We start from the raw sequence: 27947 nt of genomic DNA on the forward strand, positions 1-27947 counted from the left end.
GGAAACAATTCAAACAGTGACAGCTTTCCATTGGGGCGAATAAAGTCTGGTTTCATGTTAGTGTCACACGAAACCGCCGCAGCACGCATAATATAATGCCTTATTCTGCATGGCTATATTCTAAACCCCCAAATACCCAATAAATTATAGTATTATAGCATAATAAATTAAAGCTAAACAGAAATATTTAATAATAGAAAAGCCTATTACAAAATTACTAAAATGACAACTGAAAATATACAATAAAACCGATTCAAAGTATTAAGAAATATTATAATATTACACAAAATAACACTGTAATGACCGCCAGTAAAAGTTTATTTTCCCTAATCCTTTAAGCCATTCAACTCACAAACATACAGTAGATACATTAGTGTGCACATATGTTGGTAAATCAATGAAATAAAACACTCAAATCTGATTCAGAATAATAATGCATTAATGGTGTGACTGTGTGCAACTCGACTCGAAGTATGTAAGTCTTCATTACAATAACAGGCTTAATGCATCCATTAGATAAATGGCTTTCTGGAATTCACATCCCTTTGACACTTAACAGCCTTTTACGCACCCCTAACAAATTAACTTAAACTGAAAGATTAAGAACGGCTAATGTACAACATTTAATGTAAATTGAGAGAGACACAATTTTTAAACTATACTCAGCACATAACATCCGAACAAAGAGAGTAAAATAAATGTAAAAAGTACAAATAGAAAAAAAAATAGTGTACTGTCACACTGATTGAAAAGTAAATGCAGTAAATTTCACTTGGTAAACATTGTCTTCAGTGGTAAATTTAAGAATTTTCATCTTCACACTTCTTACCTGTCAGTCACAGTTCAAGTGGCATTACCTTCAAACTGGAATATAAATAATGCATACATATAGAAAAAAAAAACATTAAATAATTATGCAAAAGTGAAACACTAATATCAATAGCATGTCCTGTGTGGGCACAGAACATCAAATATTGATACTGTAAAGGGGAATTCTCTGGAGAAAAACAGTGCTTCATTCTGCTTTAATGTTTGATTAGGGGGTCACAGGTAAAGGCATTAAGAGTGTTAAAGGCATGGTACAACCTTCATATATATAAACTTCATCATCTTTATTCGATCAAACAACAAACCTTTAAATTACTTCTACAACTATTAGGGATCTGATTTTAACATTATGCGTTCCACTTCAGTATAAGTTATACACATATAAGTCTATTAAATCTCTGACTATCTGACTGGCTCTTTTTGATTATAAAATGATAAAGATCCTGTCTTATTGATGAGTATATGTAATATGTACAGTGCTAGTCAGAATTATTTGCCCCCTTGGTAAATATGATCAAAGATGCCTGTAAAAAATAAATCTGCATTGTTTATCCTTTTGATATTTTATTTGAAAAGAAAAATGCAAAAATCTAACCTTTTATTGAAGTAAAATAATTTAAAGTGGGGGAAAAAATTCACATTATGAAATAAATGTTTTTCACACGTTGGGAACAATTATTTGCAACCTCCTTTTTCCAAGATAACAGCTCTGAGTCTTCTCCTATAATGCCTGATGAGTTTGGAGAACACCTGACAAGAGATCAGAGACCATTCCTCCATTCAGAATCTCTCCAGATGCTTCAGATTCCCAGATCCATGTTGGTGCTTCTCTTTCCACTCATTTTCTATAGGGTTCAGGTCAGGGACTGGGATGGCCATGGCAAATGCTTAGTTTTGTGCTCAGTGACCCATTTCTGTTTTGATTTTGATGTTTGTTTTTGGATCACTGTCCTGTTGGAAGATCCAAACATGGTTCTAAGATTTCTAGAACAGGCTGTCAGGTTTATCTTGTTTGGTATTTGATCGAATCCATGATGCCATGTCTCTGAACAAGATGTCCAGGACCTCTGGCAGAAACTGTTAGAAAACAACAAAAATGGGTCACTGAGCATCAAACCAAGCATCTGCAATGGCCATCCCAGTCCCTGACCTGAACCCTATAGAAAATGAGTGGAAAGAGAAGCGCCAATATGGATCTGGGAATCTGAAGGATCTGGAGAGATTCTGAATGGAGGAATGGTCTCTGATCTCTTGTCAGGTGTTCTCCAAACTTATCAGGCATTATAGGAGAAGACTCAGAGCTGTTATCTTGGAAAAAAGAGGTTGCAAAAAGTATTTAACAAAAGGGAGCAAATAATTGTTCCCAACGTGTTTTGGATAAAAACATTTATTTCATAATGTGATTTTCCCCCCACTTTCAATTCTTTTACTTCAATGAAAGGTTAGATTTTTGCTAATTTTTTTAACAATGCAGATTTTTTTTTTACAGCCATCTTTGATCATATTTACCAAGGGGGCAAATAATTCTGACCAGCACTGTATGTCTGAAACCTGAAATGTTTAATGAGAAAAAGCCTTCGACATTTTCTCACATCTTTTTATACACTTTTATATATCAGTACATAATAGAAAATGTAATCTACTAACCTAAGAATTGACAATACGTGTCAGTGTAAAAAGCACACCGAAATTATCTCAGTGCTTTTCCATTCAGTCCATCCTTCGAGTCATGCTATCATGTGAAATAAAATTGCAACAAACTAAGTTTTTGTTTTAGTTGCTAAACATGGGGGATTGTGTTGAATTAAGTTTAACAAACAAATAAATTGGTTCATGCACCGATTTGATCAAAGTACCAGGTATAAATAAATAATTTGCTGGTTTCATATACTGTCTCTCCGAATAAAACGTACCACTTTCGGCATCGGAAGTCGGAGTCTTGCATTGCACATTTCAACGCACATTTTAGTCAAGCTGCAGCATAATTAAAGGAATAGATCACAAAGAAATTAAAATTCTGTCATGATTTACACTCCCTCATGTTGTTCCAAACCTGTATGACTTTCTGTCTTGTGCAGGAACACAAAAGGAGATATTTTGAAGAATGTTGGTAACCAAAACAGTTTTGATTTACCATTAACTTCTCAAAATAACTTCTTTTATGTTCCACAGAAGAGAGAAAGTCATACAGGTTTGAAACGTCATTAGTAAATGATTAAAGAATTTAATCTAATTTGAACTATGCCTTTAATTTAACACAGGAGCCCAAATTCCTGGTTATATTATACTGGCCGGATACAGTCTTACACCATGATTGGTTTGCTACTGATTTCTTTAATAAATAACACCAATCAGTGAAATCATAATAAATACTGTACTTAATAATAATCTTAACAATCTTTGGTGGACTGTGTTGACTTTTTGTCACTTCACAGATCTAATTATTCTGAAAATAAAAAGTCAGAATCAATGCACTCCATAATATGGACATTAGTGAAATAAAAATAAGCACTTTTCCCAGCGTATGCTTTGTCTTGGAGGTACAAATTTGAGCGCCCACTTCCAAAACAACAGAGAAAGCACTAATAGAGATTAGACATATCAAAAAGGAACAAAATAAATACCACAATTAAATTGTACAGGCATGCGGCTTCGCAATTCTCTTCTGGAATCAATCAGATTGTAAAAAGGCTCAAATGAACTGGATATTTTAAAACATTTGTGAATAAGATGTTTCGCAAATATTTCCTCATGTGAATACAACACTGCCCATACAGCATATGAGGCCTGAGAGTCTTTAGCATGTAATTAATGGACGACACAGCAAACGACACACATCAGCACGCGATGATTATCCATGACCATCAGTGCAGTGCAGTGCAGTTTTCTTTCAGCTATGGGTGATTGTCTTAAGATCTGTAAAAAGCACATCCTGCCAGAGCCCTTCGCTGTGCTCTATTTAAAAATAAACGGGCCTTTGAAAATACAGGGGTGCTCGTGAAGTCTAAGACAAAAATGAAACCTTAATAACAGCAACAAAACCAGAGGTGCACACGAGTCAGGGTGTTTCTTATGACCGCGTAGTGACATGACACATGAAGTGCCGCTTGAGTACAACTGAAGCCCCAGCAAGTCCTAGGAGTTTTCCCCTAAAAGACAGTCTCAATCACTCTGTGGAGCTTAGATAGCGCTAGTTCAAAGCAGATTTGGTTATTTAAATATAGCATTCCGTGATCCTGGTGAAAGACATTTATTTTTTTTTGGGAACTACCAGGATCTCATCCCCGTCTTGAATGCTGTAGGAGTGCAAGGCCAGTGCGCTGTACTTCAACTCATCGGGGCCGAAGGCAGTGCCCTTGTCGATGTAGTAAAGGCGCATTTTGCTGGTGGGCAGCTGCACCACAGTCTTCAGCTGCTTCTTCAGCTCCGCGACAGTTTGGTCCAAACGGATGCTCACCTGCTCCACTTTGTCTTCATAGCGCACCTCCACCTTGGCGTGGCAACGCGGTCGCAGGTCTATCTCAGCCAGGGGAGCCAGTTTCCCATATTTGGTCACCAAACAGTGATATCTTCAAAACAAAATGCAAATACATAATCTGTATTCAGCTTTCCACTATATGGTCAAGCCAAAATAATACCCATTTCAGTTTTTATTTGAGTGTAATTACATCTGAAAATAAAGAGTAGTCGAATAAAATACCTCTACCGTTAATTTTAACCTCAAATATTATAGTAATGTACCAAATGAGAGGGTTCCCTGTATAGTTTGTATAGTTGCATGTAGTATAGCATTATTTGGGAGAGCATTCTTTTTTTCCTTAAGAAAATCAAACTAACGGTATCGGCAGATATCATTTTATCAATATTATCACATTTATACAGATATCAATATTATCACATTTAGCTCCTAAACTGTGGAATGGCCTTCCTGATATTGTTCGAGGCTCAGACTCGCTGTCCCAGTTTAAAACTAGATTAAAGACGCATTTCTTTAGCCAAGCATTCACATAATACTTACCTTTTATATTACAGTTGAATCAGATTGAATGCATTATTGTTATGAACAGCAGCTACGCTAATTATTTCCCATCTGCTTTTCTGTTGTTAGGTAAACACAGATTGTCAGCTCCAGTTTGTATCCAGCCTCCCATGGAAACTACAGATGCCCCCACACCCGTGCAGAGACGACTCGAAGCCTGTGAAGAGACGACTCGACGCCTGTGAAGAGACGACTCGACGCTGGCGATATGTTTATGCCCTAAATTAATGTATGATTAACTAACTGTATTTTTCTATGTACATTTCTGAAATGCACTTTCTGTAAAGCTGCTTTGAAACAATATGTATTGTGAAAAGCGCTATACAAATAAATTTGAATTGAATTGAATTGAATTTTGAATAATCGGCTATCGGCTGACAAATTTAGTATTGGTACATATTCTTTACTAAAAACCTACCCTCAACTTTAAACCTTGCACCAACCATAGTACCCTACCCTAATGAAAATGTACTGTAGAGTTTCAGAATAAAAAATACTTTAAAATCTGAGGAAAAACAAACGGGATGACTTACGGAGTCTGCTGATCAATGTAGTACGATCTGTATGCCTTATCACTAGGTGGCAATAGTGAAGCTTAAAGTTCCCATTGCATGGACTATTTTATTATTTTAGAATGTTTACTGGGGTGCCCTTATAATGTTAGTATGTTTTTTAGATCAAAAGTTGTTATAATTTAGAAATAAAAGGCATATTTCCTAGCCTGATTTTAGCCTCTGATTTGAACGCTCTGTTTGAAGGGGTGTGTCTGCTGTGAGATTTCAGTGTAAACGCCCACTGCTGTGATTGGCTGACATGCTTGCATATGAAATATCTAGCGTTACATGTGGAACTCTCTCGAATACTTTTACTATTACAGCTATTATACGTTTTTACTATTACAGCTATCGGGATTAACGAATCGTGAGAAGTGTTTTAAGTATTTAGATCTATTCCCATCACATAAAAGGTTGCAGTGATGAGCACTGAGCAGATGACAGCCTGTTGATCGCGTGAATGAAGATCTTATCATTGCAACGCAGTTTCTGCACTCTCACTAATGCTTTCACCAATGCAAACATGAGGTAAGTACAGTAAGAGCTTCGTTGTGCAGTGTAACAGCGTCATTGATTTCATAACGAGTTTTGGCAAGTGTCCAGATAAACTTGCGCTGTGTGATTGACAGCTTGGGCAATTGGAAAGGGATTGTTCTTTGATCGCTCTCTGTATATATATTAATCAAAGTTTAAGTAAGATTATTTTCATCCTACTAAGAGAAACGACGTGAAGTTGATCGTTTAGTCACTGGCTTGATTTACTGATGCATAAACAGTATTGAACGACTTTGAGAGAAAGATTATCTGTCTGAACTTCAACAATTACACATCAGAAATTCACATAACCCACTGGTTTTTCAGAGGCTCGGATGAAGGAACTAAAAAAATACTTTTGTGTTCATTTGTACATCCAAACACTGAGCAACTGCCATGCTTCGCTCGTTTGTAAGCCATGATGTCTCTCGAGGAAAAACCAATATCGTGCTCGCGCAGCTCATTTTCTCATGGGCGGACCAAATTCTTTTTGCGGGCAAAGAAGAGAAAAGGGAGGTAACCTTTCCCCTTATGACGACATAAGGGGAAGATTTCTAGATTCGCCCATCTGAGCTTTCATTTTCTCAAAAATACCCAGGGCTTGGTTTACACCCATCAAAACGTCTAGCCACTGGGGGACCATAGGCAGGCTAGGGAAACTCATATTAAGGTTAAAAAACCTCATAAAGTGAAATTTTCATGCAATAGGACCTTTAAAAAAAGCAAGGAAAGTGAAGTAGAAGATCGATCGGTACTGACATCAGTGATTCTAGAGGGATGTGCTATTGGCGGTTTTTATTGTAGGGGGCGTAACTTGTTATAGAGGGCGTAATTTGTTAGTCTGTAGTACTGCGTGAAGTCGGACAGACTTGCAATGGTTTGTTTTGCCATTTTTGACTGAGCTGTGATATTAGACACAATGACACTGAGACACACCAAAGCCTCGTGACTAGCACAGTGAATTAATCACTCCCGGACCCTCCCCTTTCACACACAGGCCTACACTGGTGGACTCGCTCCCTACTCATTTTTCAACATGAATTAAAAAACATCTAAATTTGCAGGTCGCAATGAAAAAAAATGCTTGCACCTTATCAGCAAAATGAGACCATCTGGTCGCAGTCTGGAGCTCTGATATTAGAATGATGGATGATACTGAAGGATAATGTGATGCTGAAGTCTGGAGTAATGGCTGCTGAAAATTCAGCTTTGCCATCACAAATGCATTTTTAATCAAATAAACGCAGCCTTGGTGAACATAAGAGACTTTTTTCAAAATCATAACCTTAAACATTTGATCAGAAAAATACATTAAGATACTTTTAAAAATGAGTGGAAAAGAAACCTAATAGACTAGGTTAGTAGGTGACTAGTCAGCCATCCTGACCCATCCATACTATACACTACAGCATTCATGTCTGAAATTGACCTGTGAGGCAGCTCCTCCTCTGAATAATCCAAGTGATAACGGATGAAGAATCTCTCAGCGTCCTCTCTCTCGCCATCCGTCACAACACTCCCGTTTAGGTTGGTCACTGATGGCAGCCTGCGGACGAGTGCAATGAGATCATCTCATCAACATTTCTAGAGCATAACTATCAGTTTCTAATGTAATGAAGCTAAAGAGATCATTCACCCAAAAATGGTAATTCTGTCATTATTTACTCTATCATCATGACGTTCAGACTGGTATGAAGTTCTTTCTTCTGTGGAACATAAGCTAAAATATTTTTGGTAATATCTCTGTTTTTTCTTTTTTCGTCAATACAATGGAAGTCAATTGTCATTGAACTGTTTGGTTACTAACATTCTTCAAAATATATTTTATTTTGTGTTCCACAGAAGAAACAAAGTCATACAGGTTTGGAATGACATGAGGGTAAATAGATGGCAAAATTTAAATTTTTTGGGTGAACTAACCCTGTTATACACACTGGACTTACTGGGCTATCATTAGACTGCGACGCTCCATGCTCGTGTAAGGCTGCAGTAGAGGAATGCCTTGCAACCTCACCTCCTCCAGTTTGGGCAGAAAGTTTAGCTTCTCAATGTCCTCCCATTGCTTAAGTCCTGACTCACACAAAATTATAAGAAAAAACAGTTGTCATGGAGTTTATGTAATTACACTGTAATAAAATAGTAATAATGCTAAACTGAGCAATTAATCACATGGTATGATCATTTAGACCCTTCCAGCATACGTTAAGACATTTTTCAACATTGTCACAAACAAAATGATACCAGAGTTGTGCAGATTGATGCTTCGTAGGTTAGGGAAGAGCCGCTGAAGGATTTCTCCCGAGTCATGAATGGAGCTCAGGTTGTTGTTGGCCATGACCAAAGTGTCCAGTGCAGGGAACATGGAGCCAAATTTTCTTACTTCGTTCCACTCATGGAGGCTGTTGTCTGTGATGTGGAGCAGACGCAGTGTGGGGCAGGGCATGGCAGCCGGTGTCACAGTGGTGTACTCATTAAGGCACAGGAACAGCTCCTCAAGCCTGGACAAAACCAATCGATATTATACCTTCGTTAAATATCATGGATCAGATGATATTTGGGATAAGCAATCTTGTTTTTCCCTAAATGTTAAATGATGACATTTCATTAGGTCAGGTGTGTAACATATGAAGCAAAGAACCAGCGAAATGGACCATGGCCATGAACTTTAAAGGGATCATATGATGCTTTTTAATGTTTTCCTTTAGTGTGTAATATATCTGTTTGTGCATGTATATGATCTGAAAAGTTACAAATCTCATAGTCTTCCACAAAGTGATTTATTCTAACAGAGAATGCTAAACCAGACCTGCCTAAAATACAACGATCCAGATATAACTTCTTCAAATGTCCACGTCACACAGTACAATATTAGCATAATACCAGGCTACAGCCAAAGGCATAAGCAAAGAAAGAATGCGAGGATTCAATGAATTGAAGTGCTGTTGGCATGTCGCGGAAACACTGTGTGTTTGGATGCGAAAGCAAAACCGCTTTTGCTTTCAGAGGTTAATCAGAGGTTAGACTTATTTGTTCCTCAGCAGTACAACACAAATGTTTGCTTGTGCATTGTGCATTTTACAGAGGACAGCCTCCTTAACCTATGAAAGTACAACGCAGGCTATAAACAAAGACTGACTTACCACTGAGAACCTGCTCAAGTCGTGCTTGCAAAGTTGGTTCCAATCGACCAACTTGATCATCTGTATTTTTTCAGAATCTGACTCGGGCTCGAACTTATATGGTAACGACGACATTATTATTAACAGTGTTTACTGTTTACAAATGCTTTAGAAGTCTTGGAATCTGAAGCTTGCAATTATGGTAAGAGGTGTTACATTTCCACATGCTTGAGGTATTGCCAATCACAATGCACTGGGTCAGCTGGCCAATCAAAGTACTCTGAGCTTTTCGTAAGGAGGTGCTTTGCAGAAATCAGGATGTTTGAGTCAGACTGGGAATAGAAGAGCTGCAATAATGTATAGTATGGGAAAAATCTATATATATTTTAAAGCATATTAACCTATTCTATTATACCCAATAATTAAAATATGCAAGTTTTGTTCACAGGATTGCATGTATACAGCCATTAAAATACTCTTTATGTAAAAAAGATATAAAATCAATACCATAATGTCTCAAAAATCTCAAACTAGCATACACCAGGGTTCCTCAAATACGGTCAGATCGGCAGAGCTTAGTTCCAACCCTAATCAAACACATCTTCAGCATTACTAGAAAATTGCAGATAGGTGAGTTTGATCAGAGTTTGACATAAACTCTGCAGGACAGTGGCCCTCCAGGGCTGGATTTGAGGAACCCTGCTATTCACCACATACACCTTCACTATCTGTTATAAAGGATGCCAGTCTATTTTCTTTTCAATTATGCAGAAATATTACGAGTTCAAAGTGACTCACTCAGGCATTTCTTGTGTGAAAGTGTGCACCGTGTCCCAGGACACTTGGGTATTGTTAAGAACAAAGCGACGGATGCCAGAAAAGGCCTTAGCGCAGCCTGGATCTAAGACGGCATCATTCAGCTTATTAGAGCTGAGGTTCAAGAATGCCAGGTTCGGGATGTTAGAAACAATCTTGCGGATCTGGAACAGATTAAAGGGTTAAAAAAGGGTTCAGTGGACACAACAGTTAAAATATTTAAAGAATCGTTATTCAGCTCTTGCTATACAATGGTAAAAAAAATATATAAACGACACTCAAGTTCAAGATTTTTTTTTTTTAAAGAAAGCAAGGATGCCTTCAATTGATCAAAAGTGACAGTAAAGACATTTATAATGTTACAAAAGATAATAATATTTCAAAATATTACTTTTAAACTGTTTAACTGTAATTTTGATCAAATAAATTCATTAAAGAATCCAGAATTTTTTTTTAGCACTATTTCCACAAATATATTATGCAGCCAAAATTAAGAGCATTCAAATCATTTAATACACAGCTATCAGTGGATTATCCCACTTATACCATGGTTATTTGCCAGCATCGACAACTTAAAGCTGTTATTGATGTTTGCAGTGCAATATTTGACCGGAAGGCTAAAAATAATGGTTATTTTCACCAGCTACAACTCGTTAGATCTAGCATTCTGCAAGCTTTGAATTAGACACAGACATAAAGTAGTGCATAAGATTACATTTATTTCAATTAATGAAGTATAGCATTTATTTGAATTCATTATCTATAGAGAGAGAGATGAGAGATGCGTGTGTGAATTACCTGTGTCTGTTCAGCGTCTCTCTCTTTAAACAACGAATCTGTTAGTTTCATTACTTCAAAACCAGCGATGTTATGTTATGTGCAGCACGCTCTACAAGTGACGTATGCGTGTGTGTGCTTCAATGAAAACAGCACAGTTAATATAGAACGGTGATTAAATGGACTTGGAACTACCTGTGCATTAATAGTTTTACTGCACAACTTCCAACCAATCAGAATCGAGTATTCAGACAGACCATGGTATAAAGAACAATGTGAGGGCGAGTTAATGATGAATGTTTATTGTTGGGTGAACTATCCCTTTAAATCTTTTAAAATAAAATTGGCCATTTGCATCTGTATTATTATACAATGAGGAAACAAATCGGAAACAATGAGCTCCACAGATGAACTGACTTACCTCATCCCAGTCTTGGAGCTTGTTGTGGGACAGATCAAGTTCAACAACATGAGCACAGAAGGCAGCGATCTCTCCCTCCTCTCCTGCATGACTGATTCCACTGCCATTCAAAACCAGAACACTGGGCAGGTTCAGACGGTCTGAAGGCAGATTGACCACACAATTAATGAACCATGAAACACAGCAACAGCAACAGTAAACACTAAAAATCACCTAGGAAGGAACCTTACATAACTTTTTAATTAACCCAAGCCTCACCTTTCATAGGTGATCCCTGTGGTCCAGATGGCACAACCACGACTCCCATGCCTGGACCCCGACGGCAAGGAAAGTTCTCCGGGCTGTACTTCTCACTGATCGCCTGCATAAAGGTGCGGCCTTCCATCTCAGAAGCTTCCATTGCACTGTCCCACGCCACGCACCTTATGCAGCTGTGGATACACAATTATCAAAATGTTTTATATAAAGATAAATTGCCATTGTTTCCCCAATTCTAAATAGTTCCTAGTTCAATGTGCAGAGATAGGCAATCCATTTGTAGGTTAATTTCATAAAACGGTGGTTTCAAAATGGTGATTGAGGAGTCCTTACATGTCAACTTCTATCTCAACCAATGGCGTGAGTTTTAGGTGGGACTACCCGTTTGTTTAAATGACCCTGAACTAGCCTTGCGTTGCAATGTTCAAATTATCGGATATTTGAAGAGACTAATAGACCTTGCCATATAGACATGAGAATCTCTACAAGGGCAATATGTCATTATTTCCTGTTTTGATTTTTGTTATTGCATGTTTGTTGAACCACATGACTTCCATTTTGCAGATAAAAGTTTTTCAAATATTAAAGGGATAGTTCACCTAACATTAAATTACTCACCCTCAAGTTGTTCCAAACCTTTATGAATTAAAGCAGTTTTGTCAATATATAACATATAGCAGCATTATAAATCTGCCAACTCAAAGTCATATGGTGCAACAAACATATATTAACAACACTGATGTAGCTTTTTTATTTTAGTTATGTGCTTTTGCCATTTTTATTGGTTTAATTATTTATTTATTTTATATAGCTTTAATTATTTTTTATTTCTGTTTTAGTCATTTTAGAGCTTATTTATTTCAGTTAGTTGCAACATTTCTAATTTTTAAGTTTAAGTAAAACATTAATCTAATATTTTTATTTCAGCTTTATTTCAATTATCTTTTTTTTAAAAACAATTTTAGTTTCAGATAAAAATAACAACACTGTGCCAAACAGGTTTTCTTTTCATCCTGACATTTATGCCCCCAACATCCCCGCCCCCATACAAATATACAAAAATAAAAACACATTCATCGCAGAAGCTCATCACACTGCATGTATGAATTGCATTTAATGTCCAATTTATGAAAAATTGTTGTTATGCCTTGACCCATGTGTCAGACAACCTCAAGCGGTTCAGTTAAACATATAGTCAGAAACTGCAGTCTTCTGGGTTAAAAATTCCATTTTTAAACAGAGCTGGCCTAGATTTAACCATCTGCTGGCTAAATAAATCATGTTCTTTGCTGACATGAAACCAGCAGCTTTACTGAGCACGGCAATACTGGCTTATAACACAAAATATGTTAATCCACTGATGACTAAAAATGTCTGGTGAATATGTTTTTCCTAAATTAACCAGTATAAATATGAGAAGCCTGAGTTTTTAAGGGGTCTCACCTGCTATGCGATTTATCCTCACAGGTCGACAGTCCACAGTTACAGCAGCGCCATACAATAATGTTTACTTTTACTACAAAAAGTTATTCATCCATTGAGTGTCAAGGTTCAGTGGATAAACGTGGATGCACACCAGCAGAGAGACTGCTCAGCGTCCTCCACAATTTTCAGGGATAACAGCACTCTGTAGAAAGAAGACACCAGGTCAGCAAGAAGGACAGACAACCGACTCACCTTCAGTTGTAACTACACTAATCTGACTCAGCCAGAGTTTCTGTTTAAGTCAACACACTCAATATGCATCTGAAAAACCTTACGACAGTTACAACTCACTTACTAGTTTACAGACTCTTAAGGAAAATACATGACAAAGAGACCAAAACCATGTAAGCATTCTTTAGACAGCTGTGCATATAATGATGCTAAAAGAACAATAGCTGACTTGTGAAACAAAAAGTTACCAAGACAATACAGTGCCAGAAGCAGTTTCCTTAAAGTCTAGCGTCTGAGTGTCAAATTACAAGAGCCTAACTCCTATTTTACAGCATGTTGCACATTTAAAACAGATGAAAAAACAAACAAACTATAATGTCCAAATGATATCAAGTATGGAGCGTAGTTATAGAGCAGAAGTTCTAAACATATGGCTGAAATTAAAGAATAAAATCGTTGATAAAATGAGTTATGAGTTACATAATTAGATAGGCTATGTATTAAATTATGTAAGCATCTGCAATCAATTATTTTCATTTGTAACGTACAGAATGACTCTAATTTTAATATAACTGCAATGCAGTTCTTGCCTTACAAAATGAACATCTTATATCCATAAAAACAAAACATTCTAGTTTACTAGTTCACTTTACTAGTTTCTGTTTTCTTTTTGCATAAATGCACAAATTGGTCACGCAATTTCTATCAAAACATGCAGTAAGAATTCTGTAAGGCTCTTTGTGTTATTGACACGTAGTATTATCTATCCACACACACACACCACCAAACAACTACTAATATTTCACTTCAATCTACCCAACACTGTCCAAAACCACATACATTTTTGTCTATCCTGCATTCCTAACGTTACATTTTCAAACCATCACATGACAATAACGCAATGGCAAAGTTATAAAGGTGGGTCACCTTCATCTGTGATTTTATAAGAGCACAGGTCATTTATAAATGATAATTATCAAAGATGAATCTAACTTGAGGTCCTGCATGACAATACATATATCAAATCTGATAGCACCACTCCCCAAAACGGACCACTAACATGTTAAATGACTCGAAAAGAGAATGTCAACACCAGTGACTGACCATACTTCTGCTAATATGTAGCTAGCTTGAACCGTAAACATCCCTCCATCATTACAAAGTGTCTTACATTGAATGAGCAGCTCCTCGAAGAGATTTGGGAAAAGGCGCTGTAATTCCCACCGACTCCTAACGGTCAGTTCATCCACGTCATTTCACTTGAAATCCCGCACTTTGAACGCCAGGCTGTTACAAGTCGCTCTTGTTATTGTTGATAAATCTGTCACGCTGACCCTATTGTCACGGAAGTGACGTCAGTCCAGCTGGGCGCTCGTGACTGGACCGTTCAGTTGTGCACGAATACTTGAGCGCCCTCTCTCGCGGAGCGGGGAACAACGGACAATATTTACCGCAATTTACTACATTCAATTAGTAAATGTATAGACTGAGTAGTGTTCATGTGTTATTTTATAATATGTAGAAAAAGGGTAAATTAATTATGCAAATAAGATGATCAGAAAAGGTGACTCAGTCATGAATCATGGGTTGTTTGAGAGTCTGCTTGCCATCACTGATCATGGCATGACACCATAAGAACAGAAGCTTCTTTGATAACAGAAGTGGTTATTCAGGGACTGATCAATGCTTCCACCTAGAGGTTGGAAAACTTCTTACAGGTGCTGGTTTGCATTGCATAGCAACTAAAACGGTTGCATTATTGTTAACTAAAACTTCTACAAATAGTTTTCAGTAATTGAAATAAAGCTGAAATAAAATTAAATATAAAAATCTGATAAAAAAAACAAAACAAACGAAAACTAGAAATGTTGTCTTGGCAATTAACTGAAATAACTTTATGCACTAAAATTATAACTTAAAACTAATTTGAGATAAATACATTACATAAAAAATAATAAAATGAAATAATGAATCCTTTAAAATAACTCAAAACAAAACTGAACATAAAACTAAAAGCAAATTAAAAATATTACTGATATGGATTTCTCTCAAAACTAAAGTTTACTTCACTCCAGCATGACTTTATTATTAGCATATATGAGGATATCAAATAATACAAGGATGTTAATTGTATTACAAAAGACATCTGATGGGCAAATTACACTTTTACTGGACTTTGCATAATGATCATTTCATTTGCTCTTTTCATAAAGTATTAGAGAATAGATATACAGTAATCAAAGCATTTATATTAACTAAAGATAGTGTTATTGCATGTTAACAACAAGAATAATATTTCTCTAAAATGATAAAGCCTATACGAACAAGAGCTAAGCCTACCTACATCTCATATGTCTTATTAATGTGCCTTTTAATGATAAAACAAAAATGATAAGACCTAAACGTGTATAAAATAAATGGGAACCTATAAGCCAATAAGAAAATTAAAGCAAATTATATGTAATTATATATATATATATATATATATATATATATATATATATATATATATATATATATATATATATATATCACAGTTATATATTAAATTTGTGTGATGACATCTGTTGCTTCTTCTGCAGCATCACTCCTCAGGCACAGTGATTTAAGTACTCTGCTTCAGCCCGTTCGCCTGGAAACAAGATTTAAATATGCTGCAAAGGTGCCAAGACGTAAGTGCATAAATAAATAAGCACTGAGTAATTTAGTCTTACTGGTCTGGTAGTAGTCATAGACTTTTATAACTGCTGGCTTGAGGTTTTTGACTGAGAAGTTCTGTTTAATACGTAGTGTTTGGCTGAAGCCAATGTTCTTTTGAACCTGTAAAAAAATATAAAACACATTAGTCAGTCATAAATTAAATTAGATTTATCAATGCTAAGATTTGGCACAATTTATTTATTTTTTGTCTGTGAAAATAATTATTTAGCTGTAATATAGTAGGATTTAAAATGGATTTAATAGTTAATTGTCATTGACATCATAATGGTTGTCATTACACATTCCCACCTCTTGTAGATATACGATGACATGATCGTCTTTGGATTCAACACGATGTGCTACTTTCTTTAACTGTGGAAAACATTTTTTTTTTTAGCACAGACTAAAATATTCAGTAAAAATTTGGGGACTCACTCTCATAGACGCTGGCTTAAAAGTGCCTTACCTCGTCCAGGGAAGAGGGTTCAACTTGAAAACCTGACAAGAGTTTCATATCTACAATGACCATGTTTGAACTTGCTTCCGTCCCATTATATCTAATCAGAAAAAATAATAAAAAAATGGTATAATATAGTAATGCAATAACAGAGTAAAGAATTAAACCCTAACACTGAATGTGTGAATCACAATCTGTCCTTACACAACTCTTATTTTGACATCCAAAATTTGTCCTGTGGTTTTGTTACATTCTCCCATTGTCTCAGCAAAGACGAGTAATGCATTATATTCCTTGGGAGTGGGAATATTGTAGAAAAGAGACATCTACAAGAAAGTCACATAATGTTAGAACATCTATTTAAGCCATAATCTGTTTATAAAGTGTCTTTAATCTGTTTTCACATTGGTTTGGTTAGCTGTACTTCCCTAACCTGCACAGACACACAGGTTGAGCCCTTCACTTCAATGCTGTATTTGGCTGGAACGGTCTGCAGCTGCTTCTCCTGGTACAGTAACTTGTTGTCCTGATTGACATCGAAGTGGTGAGTGTCTCCTGCTGACTGTACAGTCACTGTGCTGGAGCCGTCAGAGCTGAACACTTTGGTGGCGTACAAAGACAGAGCCTGAAGAGCCACCACTGTGTCCTGGGAAATACATGTGTTCAGTAATGTCACTTTTACTCATTCACACCGCTAATAATGTGTTTGATTGGAGTAGTTTGAGTAACCTGTGTGGAGGAGAATCCTCCATAGGCATTCTGCTGCTTCACAAGCCAGCTGACAATCCTGTTAGCATAGCCCAGATCAGCTGTAGTGACTGAATCTGCAGAGAGAACAGCTAGCAGCACATATGAGCTGATCTCCACTGCCAGAGAATCAGAGTCATCAGCAGATGCAGACTGAGACCAGTGGAGATGAGACCCTTGAGGACAAAAGACACACGCATAACTCAATGAGCATGACAAAAAAAAGCAAATATTCCAGTCATAAAAGACAACAGAAATCATCAGAAACAAACCTCTTACCGTCTGAAAGAGCAACATCCTCCAGTTTCTTGAAAAGCTGCTGTCGAGTGTCCGTGTCATTAGCCAGACTGAAAGTGTAGGCGAGCAGAGCAGTGGTGTAAATGTTTTTGACATCCTCAATGACGGACCTCAAGCATGACAAACCTTTACTGACGACAGGATCCTGTGACAAAAACAGAGAAACAGACACTGTGAGTGTCATTTTTCTATGAGTTTATACTGTGTTTCCTGAAGATGAACTTACTGTGACTGGAGTTTCCAGTTCAAGCAATGATGCAGTAATGTAGGCAGTCATGGTCACATTATCATTCACTCCACCCTGGAATATATGAGAAATGAAGGATAAAAAAAGCAACACACTCAAACTAGGCTACTAAAGGAAAGTTCATCTAGACAAACTTTGATGTTGGCTTGAGAAAGTCTAATGGCCAGTTTCACAGACAAGCTTTAAGCTAGTCCCAGACTAAAATGCAAGTTTGAGCTGTCTTCACTGAAAACAACTTGCGTTGACATATCTTAAAGTCCCCCTGTGCTGAAAAACAAGCTTTTAATGTTGTTTATATGTCTGTGTGGGGTTTTTAATATGCCTTAATATGTGCAAATGCATAAGTCAACAACAATGCTGAGTATTTTCTACTTAAAACTGCAGTGAACCAGACAGTCTCAAAAACGAGGTTTGAAATTGCTGGTGTAATTTGCATATTCATAGAACCACATATACTAAATGAGGCAAGGGTGTAGAGTTACATTCAAGCTATTTAAGGCATGACAAATGTCATTTTGGTGATCAAGGGTGAGTTTTAAGAGATCAAATGATTGACTACAGGGGGACTTTAAAATATTTCACTTCCATTGTTTTGTCTCAAGATGCACACCAGTAATGTTTTTTAAGGCATGTTTAAAAAAGGTACTTAATTATCCTAATTTAACTAAGGCCTAATCCTGGCTTATTCTAAACCATGTCTGTGAAACCAGGCCTAAATGTTTTTTTTTTGTTTGTTTTTTAAGCTTAAACATTTACAGGTCTAAGATTCAAGGTTTTCTAGATAGTTACTAGACCATTTCTAGGTATTGTGTTATATATAGAGAGAGAGAGAGATAGAGAGATATAGATAGACAGAAGTTGACAGACCTTCATTCTGTTGTTGAACAGTCTTCCCTGTTGGATAAAACAGCCGTCTGAATCCTGTCTACTTATTAACCAATTCTTTGCACCCTGAATAATTTCTGGATCAATAAATATGTATTTCTGTGCTCTGCCAAAAGACTTCAGGACAAAGGCAGTCAACCTGGTGGTGTGGAAGATATAATAAAAAAAAATGTGGTGTTTCATCCATCATACATTTCTAAACAAATGATTTGAACCGAGAGACACATTTTTAAATGGGTTTATTGTAGATTACCTTGATATTTATGTTTATCAAAAGTGATAATGAAAATATATTTACCATGTATTCCCATCTCCATAACCAAATGTGGTGTATGATCCATCAAAATGCTTGTAGTTCATTTGTCTCTGGTATCCTGTTTAGTGTGATAATGGTTAACACTTCAACAGTTTGTTTGGGTTGATTCAATGTGTCTGATTATTCAACTTTACTGAATGACTTTCAGGTGTGTTCAAAAATGTATAATTTGGCAGTATTTTCTCAGTATTTCCTTGACATGATTTATGTCTCTCACCGCTCTTCAGGAAGCCTGTGGCTCTCTCTCGGATGGCTGAGGTGAGCTGCTCTGTGTTCTCCAGATACTGCAGAATGTAAATATTGGGAGAAAGAACAGCCATGTTTTGCTCTCCACAGCCGTACGGCATCCGTAATAATCCATCAAGGTTCTTCAGAGCACGACCCAATATGTCTCCTACCAGAGAATGTGATTCAGTGTACAAAACAAAACAGTATTGCAGTGGAGGTATGATTTCAAATTTACCAAGCACTGAAACAGTAGATCTTGCTGATCCCTCTATCATATTTTTGGGAAATGCCAGCTCTACTTCCTCCAAGAGATTTTGCCCTGTAGATTGAAGCACAAAACAAAACAATAAAGCTGGAAATAAATAATCCATTAAATAAAAAATAAAAAAATAAAATAAATAATCCATAAAGCTGGAAGCAGATTTAAAGTTAATCTAAATCTTTTTAAAAATCATGTGCACGGCATAAATGTGCACAGCCATTACCTTTGGGGCAAAGCAGCCAGCTGTGGCTTTTAGTTTTTTCGATTCCTTCAGCCTGGGAGATACAGGTTAATGTTAGCACAATAGCTTTTTATGATGTTTGGCTGTAGTGTAACATGTGAAGGTAGAGTTTTAGATATAATATTGTAACAAACAATAATGCAACATATTTGCATAATTTGTTTCTACCCACATTTACACGCAAGTTTCGTGTGACCGTGTCAATGCGTCCTCTCTCTGGGACGCTCACAATCTCATTGTCACACACAGTCTGGGACACCTCTGCCTCTGCACTGACTGTAATATTCAAGACTCCTACAACACAAGACATGTACGTGAAGATACAACAGACACAAACACTGAGAAACAATGATTCAGACTGGAAAACTCACCAAGAACAGAAGGAGTGAGGATCCATTTAAAGGTTTTTCTTCCATCAGCACATAGACAGGATGAATACTGATCATCAGAGGAGGCTTTGAGAGTGTAGTCTGAGGACAGAGCTGGAGTCACTTTAACCTGTCAATCAACCACACATGATTAGAGGCATATTTGATATGATTTGATTAGACTGAGTCTGAAATCTCACCATGATGCACTTGGACAGATAGTTGAAGACAGTGGCCTTCAGCTCAAAGATCTCCCCACGGATGATGGAGTAAGGCAGAGAGAGCTCCAGGAAGAAGGGCTGGAAAACTGTCAGCTGAGCAGGAGGAGCGAGACCCAGACCTTTAGAGGACAGACAGAAGACCTCCGTCTCCCAAGTGGTGATGGTGTCAGGAACCGTGACAGGAACCTGAGCTGATCCAGAGTCCCTGAAGAGAAATCTGCATTTATTGTCACAAAATTTACCACAAGAGTGCCAATCATATTTGCAAGGGGGCAGGCAGTGCCTATATAGCACTTTTCATTCACTTACCCAACTTCAACAAGTTCCCAAATCCATGTTTCTGGGAAGAATGTGCGAATTGTTTCTACGGATATGAGAGGTGTGTTTTGAATTCCTGTAAATGAGGATCCTCCAAGTCCAATCTGATTAACTACACACACACAAAAAAAGAAGGAAAACCTGAATCACCCCATATTGTACTGTAAAATAACAATACTAATAATATTAATAACTAATAACTTTTTCAAACTCAAAGCTTCTAATTTGTTAACAACCAATTTATAAACCATTCTCATTACAAATGTGGGAGGATGGTTGGTGCATGTTGACACATTTGCCTTCAAATGCATGTCTTTAGCAGCATAATCTCACAACACTTGCAGAGTTTGTGTGGAGCAGCATTCACTGCAAACCGAGTCACTGAGACACTGAAGACACCGGATTATAGGCTGCACGTGTGTAAATGAAAACAGTGCCACGCAGCAAACCAGACTATATATTTAAGAAATAGATTGGTGCAGGGAATTGATGTTAAAACCTGGAAGACTAATTTCACTAGTGGTCCCCTTGAGATTTTCCTATGGGCTTTTATATGAGATTTTTCTGTGGCAAAAAACTGTGCTCTACAGCGTACACATAACTGTTACACATACTCGCACCCCAAACATTCTTATTTACTTCTTGTTTTCGATATGGGTGTGTGTAATTTACACTGTAGAACAAAACGTCCATTTATAGTCAACTTATGTTTACCACATTTAGGAAATTCTCGAGAGAACCACTGGCAAATTATAATGGCAAGCATTTTGCAATTTCACTAATTGTTTAAGGCAATTTCGAGATTCATGTGGGTCATACTTACATCCCTGACCTCCTAATCCAGCAGCTCCTTGAGGTATTGAACCCAGACCTCCAGCTCTATGAGAAACTCCACCTGCTGCTGGAGGATATATTGGGCCAACACTCATCCATGGCTGTAAACCAACGGGACCATAGCCTGGAATTCAGCAGGAGATTTAATATCTCAGTTTATTTTTAGAACAAGTTCATGGTGTATAGGCTACATACAGTATATATAGAGAGAAAATAAACAGACGTCTCACCGCCGCCAGACACTCTCCTATAAATTTCATCTCTGAATTGAATACAAGATGGCATTTTAATAATCAAATTTGTGGCCACCTTCAATCCCATGTTCTCAATGCAAAAAGGCAAGAAACAAAGTCAGTACCTTAAAAAGTATTTCAGCTGCAACTGTTTTGTCCCAAAACATTAATCACAATAAACCTTTCAAATCACACACAAACATCAAAACCAAACAATTATAAATACTTACAGAGAAAGTCTCATAAACAGCATCTTTTGGGTAAGGCATAGGGAAATTGTAGGACTGTATACTTGGTCCATAATATGGTAAATTAACCATAGTACTTCTTATGGATCTGATTTTAAAGCATTCTTCTTGATCTTCAGTGTCAAAGTGAAATAACCTGGGAGGCAACATGCTGAAAACCTGTAGAAGGATGGCATGAATACAGTCATTTTTAAAATTGTCATTGAAGAAGTTGAAGACCGGTCTAAGATGGATATTACTTTGTCAAGGTCCAGGCGTTTATTTTTCTCCAGGATCAGGACGCTTTGATCTACAGCACTGATGCCGCACAGTGAACCCGGTTGAGCTGAGAGCTGGAGAGTGTTTTCTTCACCTGGAACAGCAGTAGTAGGAGAAAACTGCAGAGACACCTGTGACATACAGTGCAATCTTTCATTTAAAAAAAAAAGTATTTCAACCAAAATTTACTAATTACTATCACTAATTATTACACTTCTGATATGGCATTCAGTGGTGTCATATTTCCTAATATTCGTCATCATCCATGGCAATGCTGTATATAATATTCATACTAAGTATACACAAACAACATTCATTTTAAATATGTATATAATTGCTTACTATATAGTGTTTAATAAAACAAATCAGACTCAGTGTAATTTCTTTTACTTGATAAACTGTTCATGAATCATCATCATCCTCATGATAATAAACAAATAATTGAACATAAGTATTAATATTACTGTAAGAGTATTGCAGTGTTTGTCTTGTTGCTATTGTTTCATACACTGTACTAGCAGAAAATAATATGCAGATACAATTACAGAAGTATTTCAACATTTCATGCCCACATATATATTTCTTTGGTGAGTAGCTGTGCAATATGTGTGATAATGTACAGGTGCCTGTTTATTATAATCAAATAATCCCAGAGAGTGTACATTATCTCTTACACATATGCAATCACCATATTGTTATTAATGTTATTGTAATCACCATATTGTTAGAGAGCTTGTTTCCATATTGTTAGTTACCTTGTTTGCAAGACATTTCTCAATTTGAAATGTTCTGGAAACAGCTAGTACAATCTCACTGGGCGGCACACAGTAAGCAAGAAACCCTATATTATGACCCATCTGGTTGCGAACAAGGACTTTGAACATCACTTCTCCCTCCACCACTCCATCAGAGCCTTTTACTTCCACGTTCTTATACCCATGGTCGATTATCTCTTCTCTGGATAAAACCTGACAAAAAAGAGAAAAGAACAGTGAATAAAATAACTGCATGGAAAAAAAAGTGCAGTGTTTTGCTTCATCTCTGCACCCACCAGGTAGACTATGGTAACATAACCACTTTCAACAGTCTCTCCAGCAATAGTGTACTGGACGGTTACTGGAATCTCAATATCACACTTCAGCGGTTCTTCTAAAGCCTTTATAGCCAGTTTACTCTTTTTCTCTTTGGGTTTTATTTGCAGAGTTTTGTACACATAGTCAAAACTGAATGGAGGTCCAGGCTCATTGTCTAGTGAAGCATGTGCCTGTCATGAGCAGATCAAAGAACACACGGTCAGAGAAACCAGCTGCAACTGGCTAAAACACAGACATAATCGAATGTGATACCCAAATACCAGTGCAAAGCCTTAAACGTAGCATTTATTCTTAAATTCATGTACAGGTGTTTTTGAATGGAAACATCTGCAAAGCGGCACAGAACTAACATACGCACGCATAGAAATAAAAAGCTCACCGATATGGTAATAGGTACTCTTAAATAGGACGTATCAATGGTGAAATTGGCCAGACCATTGATGTCTGTGATGAGTACTTGAGGATGCTGAAAATAGGCGTGACGAACAAAAATCGTTAAGTTAGAAGCTGGGGTCCCATGGGAGAACTCAGCTTTAACCTGGAGGAAAAACCGAAATTCATCAAGGACATACAGTACAGAAGTCAAAGAAAACAGATAAAGATTACTGAATGAAAAACATAAGCAAAGTTAAAAGGATGATAGTCAAAATCTTTAGGAACAATAATAACGAATTCCATGGCACCTTCACAAATTGATAATGTATATGCCGTGAAACCATTTAAATTGTATAAATTAATATTTATAATAGCTTGGTTATGCATGTGCATATACTGTATTCACCCATAACAACAACCACCCATTTATGTTAAAAATATTTTATTTAACTAATAAAATGCAATCAGCATGTTAAATTAGAATTAGATTGAATTGAATAGTGTACCTTTGCCTGTATGACTGAACCGGTCTCAAAGAACTCTGGCAGGTCAATAAATTTTAAGCTACCGAGAATATAGGACAAAAACACTTTTTCAGTCCATTCCATTGAAATGTCTGAAAAACATAAAAAAGGTGAAATCTTTCGCACAACCCATCAAGTTAGCACAATTATATTATGTTTTGTCAGCATATTGGCCAAATTTGTTTTCATGTTTGTTACAGTACTAACCTGTCCCCTCTTCAGTTACTGATCCAGTGAACTCAAGAGAATGTGGTATGTAACTTTCTGAATTTTTGACAAAGACTGCCATGGGGAACTTCTGAGAGACACACCCAGTCCCATTCAGCTAGAAACAAAGAATTATATTACTCAGAAATAATGAATAGCTTATTTTTATTAAATAGAACATTTAGTCATACTTACCACTGCTGACCTAGTAAGACAGATTGGAGTCCTATACTGAAATATATAAAAACTCATTGATTGCATTAGGGAACTGCAGAGTCTCATCTTCACATGACCCACAACAGGCCGTCCATGGGTGTATCTGGTAAGACATACTGAAAGTTAACCAATCTTTCTGCTTAATGTGTTCATGTTTATTGTCCACATAAGGTGTTCAAATGACCTCACCTCCCACATACTCGCAGGTTTACTTCCTCTTTATTCGCTTTCACTGTCTTTGGCTTTTCTAATATCACTTCGAATTTCGGTAGAACTGAACCACAAAGGAAGATGGCAAAGGAAAAACAAAGAAAACAAAAGATAAACAAGAAAAATTTCCTTTAAAAATAAAGGTTCTTTATTGGCATCTACATTTTCATGAAGAGCCTTTAACCTATCCATTAAAACTTTCCATTGCACAAAAGGTTCTTTATAGTGGAAAAAGTTTCTTTAGATTATTAAATTGTTCTTCACACAAACTCTTTTAACTCTTTCTCCGCCAGTGTTTTTGACCCCCAGAATATTTTGTTGTATGAATATCTGCACATGCAATAGGCCTATATCAAAAGACAGAACAAACACTCTGCTTTAAAAAAAAAGAAAGAAAGAAAGAAAGAAAGAAAGAAAGAAAGAAAGAAAGAAAGAAAGAAAGAAAGAAAAAAGAAAAGAATGCATGCTAGAATAAAATGTTTTTTGTTTGTTTATCAACACATGAATGTGCTTCATTGAAGCACATGGATCTGGTTGCAATCCACTGCCATTAAAGAGCCAGGATATTTTTTAACATAACTCCGATTATATTCGTCTGAAAGAAGGAAGTCATATAAACCTAGGATGGCTTGAGGGTGAGTAAATCATGGTCTAATTTTCATTTGAAAGTGAACTACTCCTTTAAGAACTGTTCACTGAAAGGTTCTTTTGGGAACCCAAAATGCTTATAGCACTGCTGTGAAAAACCTTTCTGGAACCTTTATTTTTAAGGGCACACTTTAAAAAGGATGGTAGTACTCACCGTACTCTTTAACCTGAAAATATTCATTGACTGTATATCCTTTGCTAGTCTCAACAGACAGCTCATATAAACCAACAGAAGCCTCTGGATTCAGCACATGGGAAAGTTGCAGAATCTTGCCATGGGTGGATGTGGCATTAATCCATTGATTGATTCTATTCCTTCGATTGTCCTGTTTTTATGAGAAAGCATTGGCATAGCAATGACAGGAATATTTATCCACCAAAAAATGTGTTAGTGAAAGGGGGAAAACAAGAAAGTTTACCTGCACTGCTATGAGTTTGTACTGTGGATGTAAACAGATAACATTAGTTCAGAAAACACTGGTTAGAAAGAATTGGATTTCAACCTGTTTACTCTGAGGTATAAGTCCACATTTCAAATATATTTGTCTAAACATTCATATGTACACATGACCAAAAAAGTCGTCTGAACGCTGAACCAAGGTCATGCCTTCTTTACTCACGATTAAAATTCTGATATTAAATTTTGAATGCAAAAATTAAATTGCAACCTACTGTTTCATCAACTGGTTTTAAGTTTTGGTCCACTGTGAAAATCCTGAGTTGGACTGTAAAATTAAGGAAGACATAAAACATATTAAGATCTGCATAAAAGTGCATAAAAGCAGCAAGAGGTTAGCAAACACTGCAGCTGAATAGAGCGAAAATACCTGTTTGTCCAGGATTGTATATTTGTTTATCTGTCCGAATTATTGTCACTGGATTATAGGATACAAATCGGACTTTTCTTTTTTCAATCAGATGAGTGTTTTTCCCTTGAACTTCCACTTGGATCACTTGCACTGAATGAGATTCAGGAGCCTGTTGAACGCATGCAGTTGCATTACAAATCTTTACTAGAGAGCAATTATTTCTTAGATATTAAACATGGAATTATTCTTTATTATTAATATTTTTTTGCCAGTCTTGATAGATCATATTCTATATTACAAATGAAAAAATAATCGTTGACATTCATGGTGTCCTATGGTGCTCAGATTTGTTTTATATTAACAAATACATTTTTTAAATCAAAATATTATTTTAAGACCATGGATATGCTGTTTTCAACAACTCCAGTGGATCATTGTGTGAATAATTTAATCTTAATGACAGGCCTGAAAGTCAATGCAGCGGTGGATTTCATTCTCAGTTCTCTCCTGTAGAAGGGTTCTGTTCTGGTTATTGTCAACCAGAGAAATGGTCATCTGCAGATTTTTTTCCGGTTTTAGAAGGCTCACGCATAGTTTAACTTCCGAGCCTGATCTTATAATGCCCGGAAATGTAACCATGAACAACCTACAAGAAGAAAAAGTATGTGCTAAATAACCCCCCTTTTAAATGCCTCAAGGGGCAAACTAATGATTTCATAGTTGCGTTACTCTGAGATATAAGAGTATACACACACATGAAAGGACATTCGAATACATAAAAAATGTTCAAACACTTACGGCTCAGAAGTTCCTTGACAGAGACAAAGCAATAAAATGCAAGTTATTAATATTCCTCTTTTGAGTGACACAAGAAAAAAAGCCATCATAAAGGGATGTGTAGACTGTTTACAAGAAGCAAGCAATGTTTAAACCTTTCCAAAAACAGTATTTGTTTGACTGAACATGCCCTCAGTGATGATTAACTGTTCAGTAAGGGGCACTGAAGGACAGCAGGATTAATTATTAAACAACAACTTTTAATATTAGTGATGCTTTGATGAAGGTTTCGATTTACCAGTTCCAATTTGTTTAATTTAAATACGTATTTGCCTATTTATTTCAATACCTTTAGCTTTTTTTTTCTAAATTAATTTGTTTTGTGATATATTAAATGCTCTATTTCCATTTTAATTATATTAGAGATTTTTTTAATTTTATACTACTGATTGATTTATAATATTACCAATCAAGAAGCTTATTAATATCAATTCATTCACATAATTTATTTGAAGGTTTTGAAAGTGACATGCAACCATTCATCTATAATAAGAATTTGAGGGACCTAATCCTACATTCCCATTTTGTAAAATGCAATAAAATCAAGTATCTGTAATATGTTAATTCTCTCGAACAGGTAACACTTTATAATAACTGTACACTATTAAGCATTAGTAAACAGTTAATTGATAATTAATAAAGCATTCATATATATACATATTAATAAGCAGTTCACAGATACAGCTATAAATGCTTTATTCTTATTATATTTATTCTTTATAAGCATATAATGTGTTTAATAATTGTATTTTCATACTTTATTAATGATCAATTGTCTGTGGTTCATAAGATCACTTAGAAAGTGTAAGTAAATGATGAATAAACTATTTAAATGTACATTTATACATCTTAAATATTTCTATGTTCTGTATCACTGTGTTGTGTTTGTTTCCTTTTTCTGTTTAGAAGGTAACTGTCACATTCACCATCTGTCATCGTCTGTCTTCGTCTTCACTACAGTTCCCAGAATCCTCCTTGTTTCCACACCTGAACTCACTCCCTTCATTACCCACACTGTAAAAAATCCAACTTGCAAATTGTTTACTCACCTTAAGATTATAAGTTGAGTGGGCAAATGTTTGAGCGCAATGTTGAGTTAACTTATAAAAACTATTTAACTGCATGTTTACTACTATTTGTCCAATGAACACAAAAAAATAAGTTG

General features: G+C 36.3%; 2 protein-coding genes across 2 annotated transcripts; both read right to left on the reverse strand.

The window, feature by feature from the left end:
* Positions 1–300: 300 nt before the first annotated feature.
* tbcela (tubulin folding cofactor E-like a) lies at positions 301–14364 on the reverse strand. The gene is made up of 9 exons (XM_084126845.1): positions 14174–14364; positions 12790–12973; positions 11347–11519; positions 11089–11228; positions 9873–10054; positions 8197–8453; positions 7899–8025; positions 7385–7501; positions 301–4397 (listed from the first exon to the last, which is right to left on the reverse strand). The coding sequence occupies exons 3-9, from the start codon at positions 11486–11488 to the stop codon at positions 4079–4081; spliced, it is 1284 nt and encodes a 427-aa protein (XP_083982971.1). The 5' UTR covers positions 11489–11519; positions 12790–12973; positions 14174–14364; the 3' UTR covers positions 301–4078.
* Positions 14365–15534: 1170 nt separating this feature from the next.
* a2m2b (alpha-2-macroglobulin 2, member b) lies at positions 15535–26937 on the reverse strand. Its single transcript, XM_084126535.1, has 35 exons — positions 26744–26937; positions 26411–26591; positions 25964–26114; positions 25809–25861; positions 25556–25576; positions 25291–25462; positions 24468–24552; positions 24258–24381; positions 24063–24180; positions 23838–23947; positions 23336–23494; positions 22914–23126; positions 22618–22830; positions 21844–21993; positions 21587–21763; positions 21354–21447; positions 21113–21247; positions 20281–20401; positions 19951–20176; positions 19754–19880; positions 19555–19676; positions 19365–19416; positions 19115–19198; positions 18869–19045; positions 18634–18709; positions 18318–18474; positions 17430–17504; positions 17186–17348; positions 16889–17082; positions 16593–16805; positions 16364–16485; positions 16169–16259; positions 16012–16074; positions 15717–15822; positions 15535–15634 (listed from the first exon to the last, which is right to left on the reverse strand). The coding sequence occupies exons 1-35, from the start codon at positions 26830–26832 to the stop codon at positions 15594–15596; spliced, it is 4455 nt and encodes a 1484-aa protein (XP_083982661.1). The 5' UTR covers positions 26833–26937; the 3' UTR covers positions 15535–15593.
* Between the last annotated feature and the right edge of the window lie 1010 nt (positions 26938–27947).

The sequence above is a fragment of the Abramis brama genome (assembly GCF_963993115.1).
Source record: "Abramis brama genome assembly, chromosome: 10".
In the NCBI taxonomy this organism is placed as follows: Eukaryota; Metazoa; Chordata; class Actinopteri; order Cypriniformes; family Leuciscidae; genus Abramis; species Abramis brama.

Bases quoted from the DNA above. Each gene is read 5' to 3' on its own strand.
- a2m2b (XM_084126535.1), bottom strand. From the start codon at position 26,832: ATGATGGCTTTTTTTCTTGTGTCACTCAAAAGAGGAATATTAATAACT. The intron at 24,553-25,290 runs GTGAGTACTACC...TTTGTGGTTCAG, and splicing joins TTTTCAGGTTAAAGAGTACG to TTCTACCGAAATTCGAAGTG. The intron at 23,127-23,335 runs GTGAGCTTTTTA...TGCTCATGACAG, and splicing joins GAGTACCTATTACCATATCG to GCACATGCTTCACTAGACAA.
- tbcela (XM_084126845.1), bottom strand. From the start codon at position 11,488: ATGGAAGCTTCTGAGATGGAAGGCCGCACCTTTATGCAGGCGATCAGT. The intron at 8,026-8,196 runs GTATCATTTTGT...TGTGTGAGTCAG, and splicing joins CATCAATCTGCACAACTCTG to GACTTAAGCAATGGGAGGAC. The intron at 7,502-7,898 runs GTAAGTCCAGTG...ACTCGTCCGCAG, and splicing joins CGCAGTCTAATGATAGCCCA to GCTGCCATCAGTGACCAACC.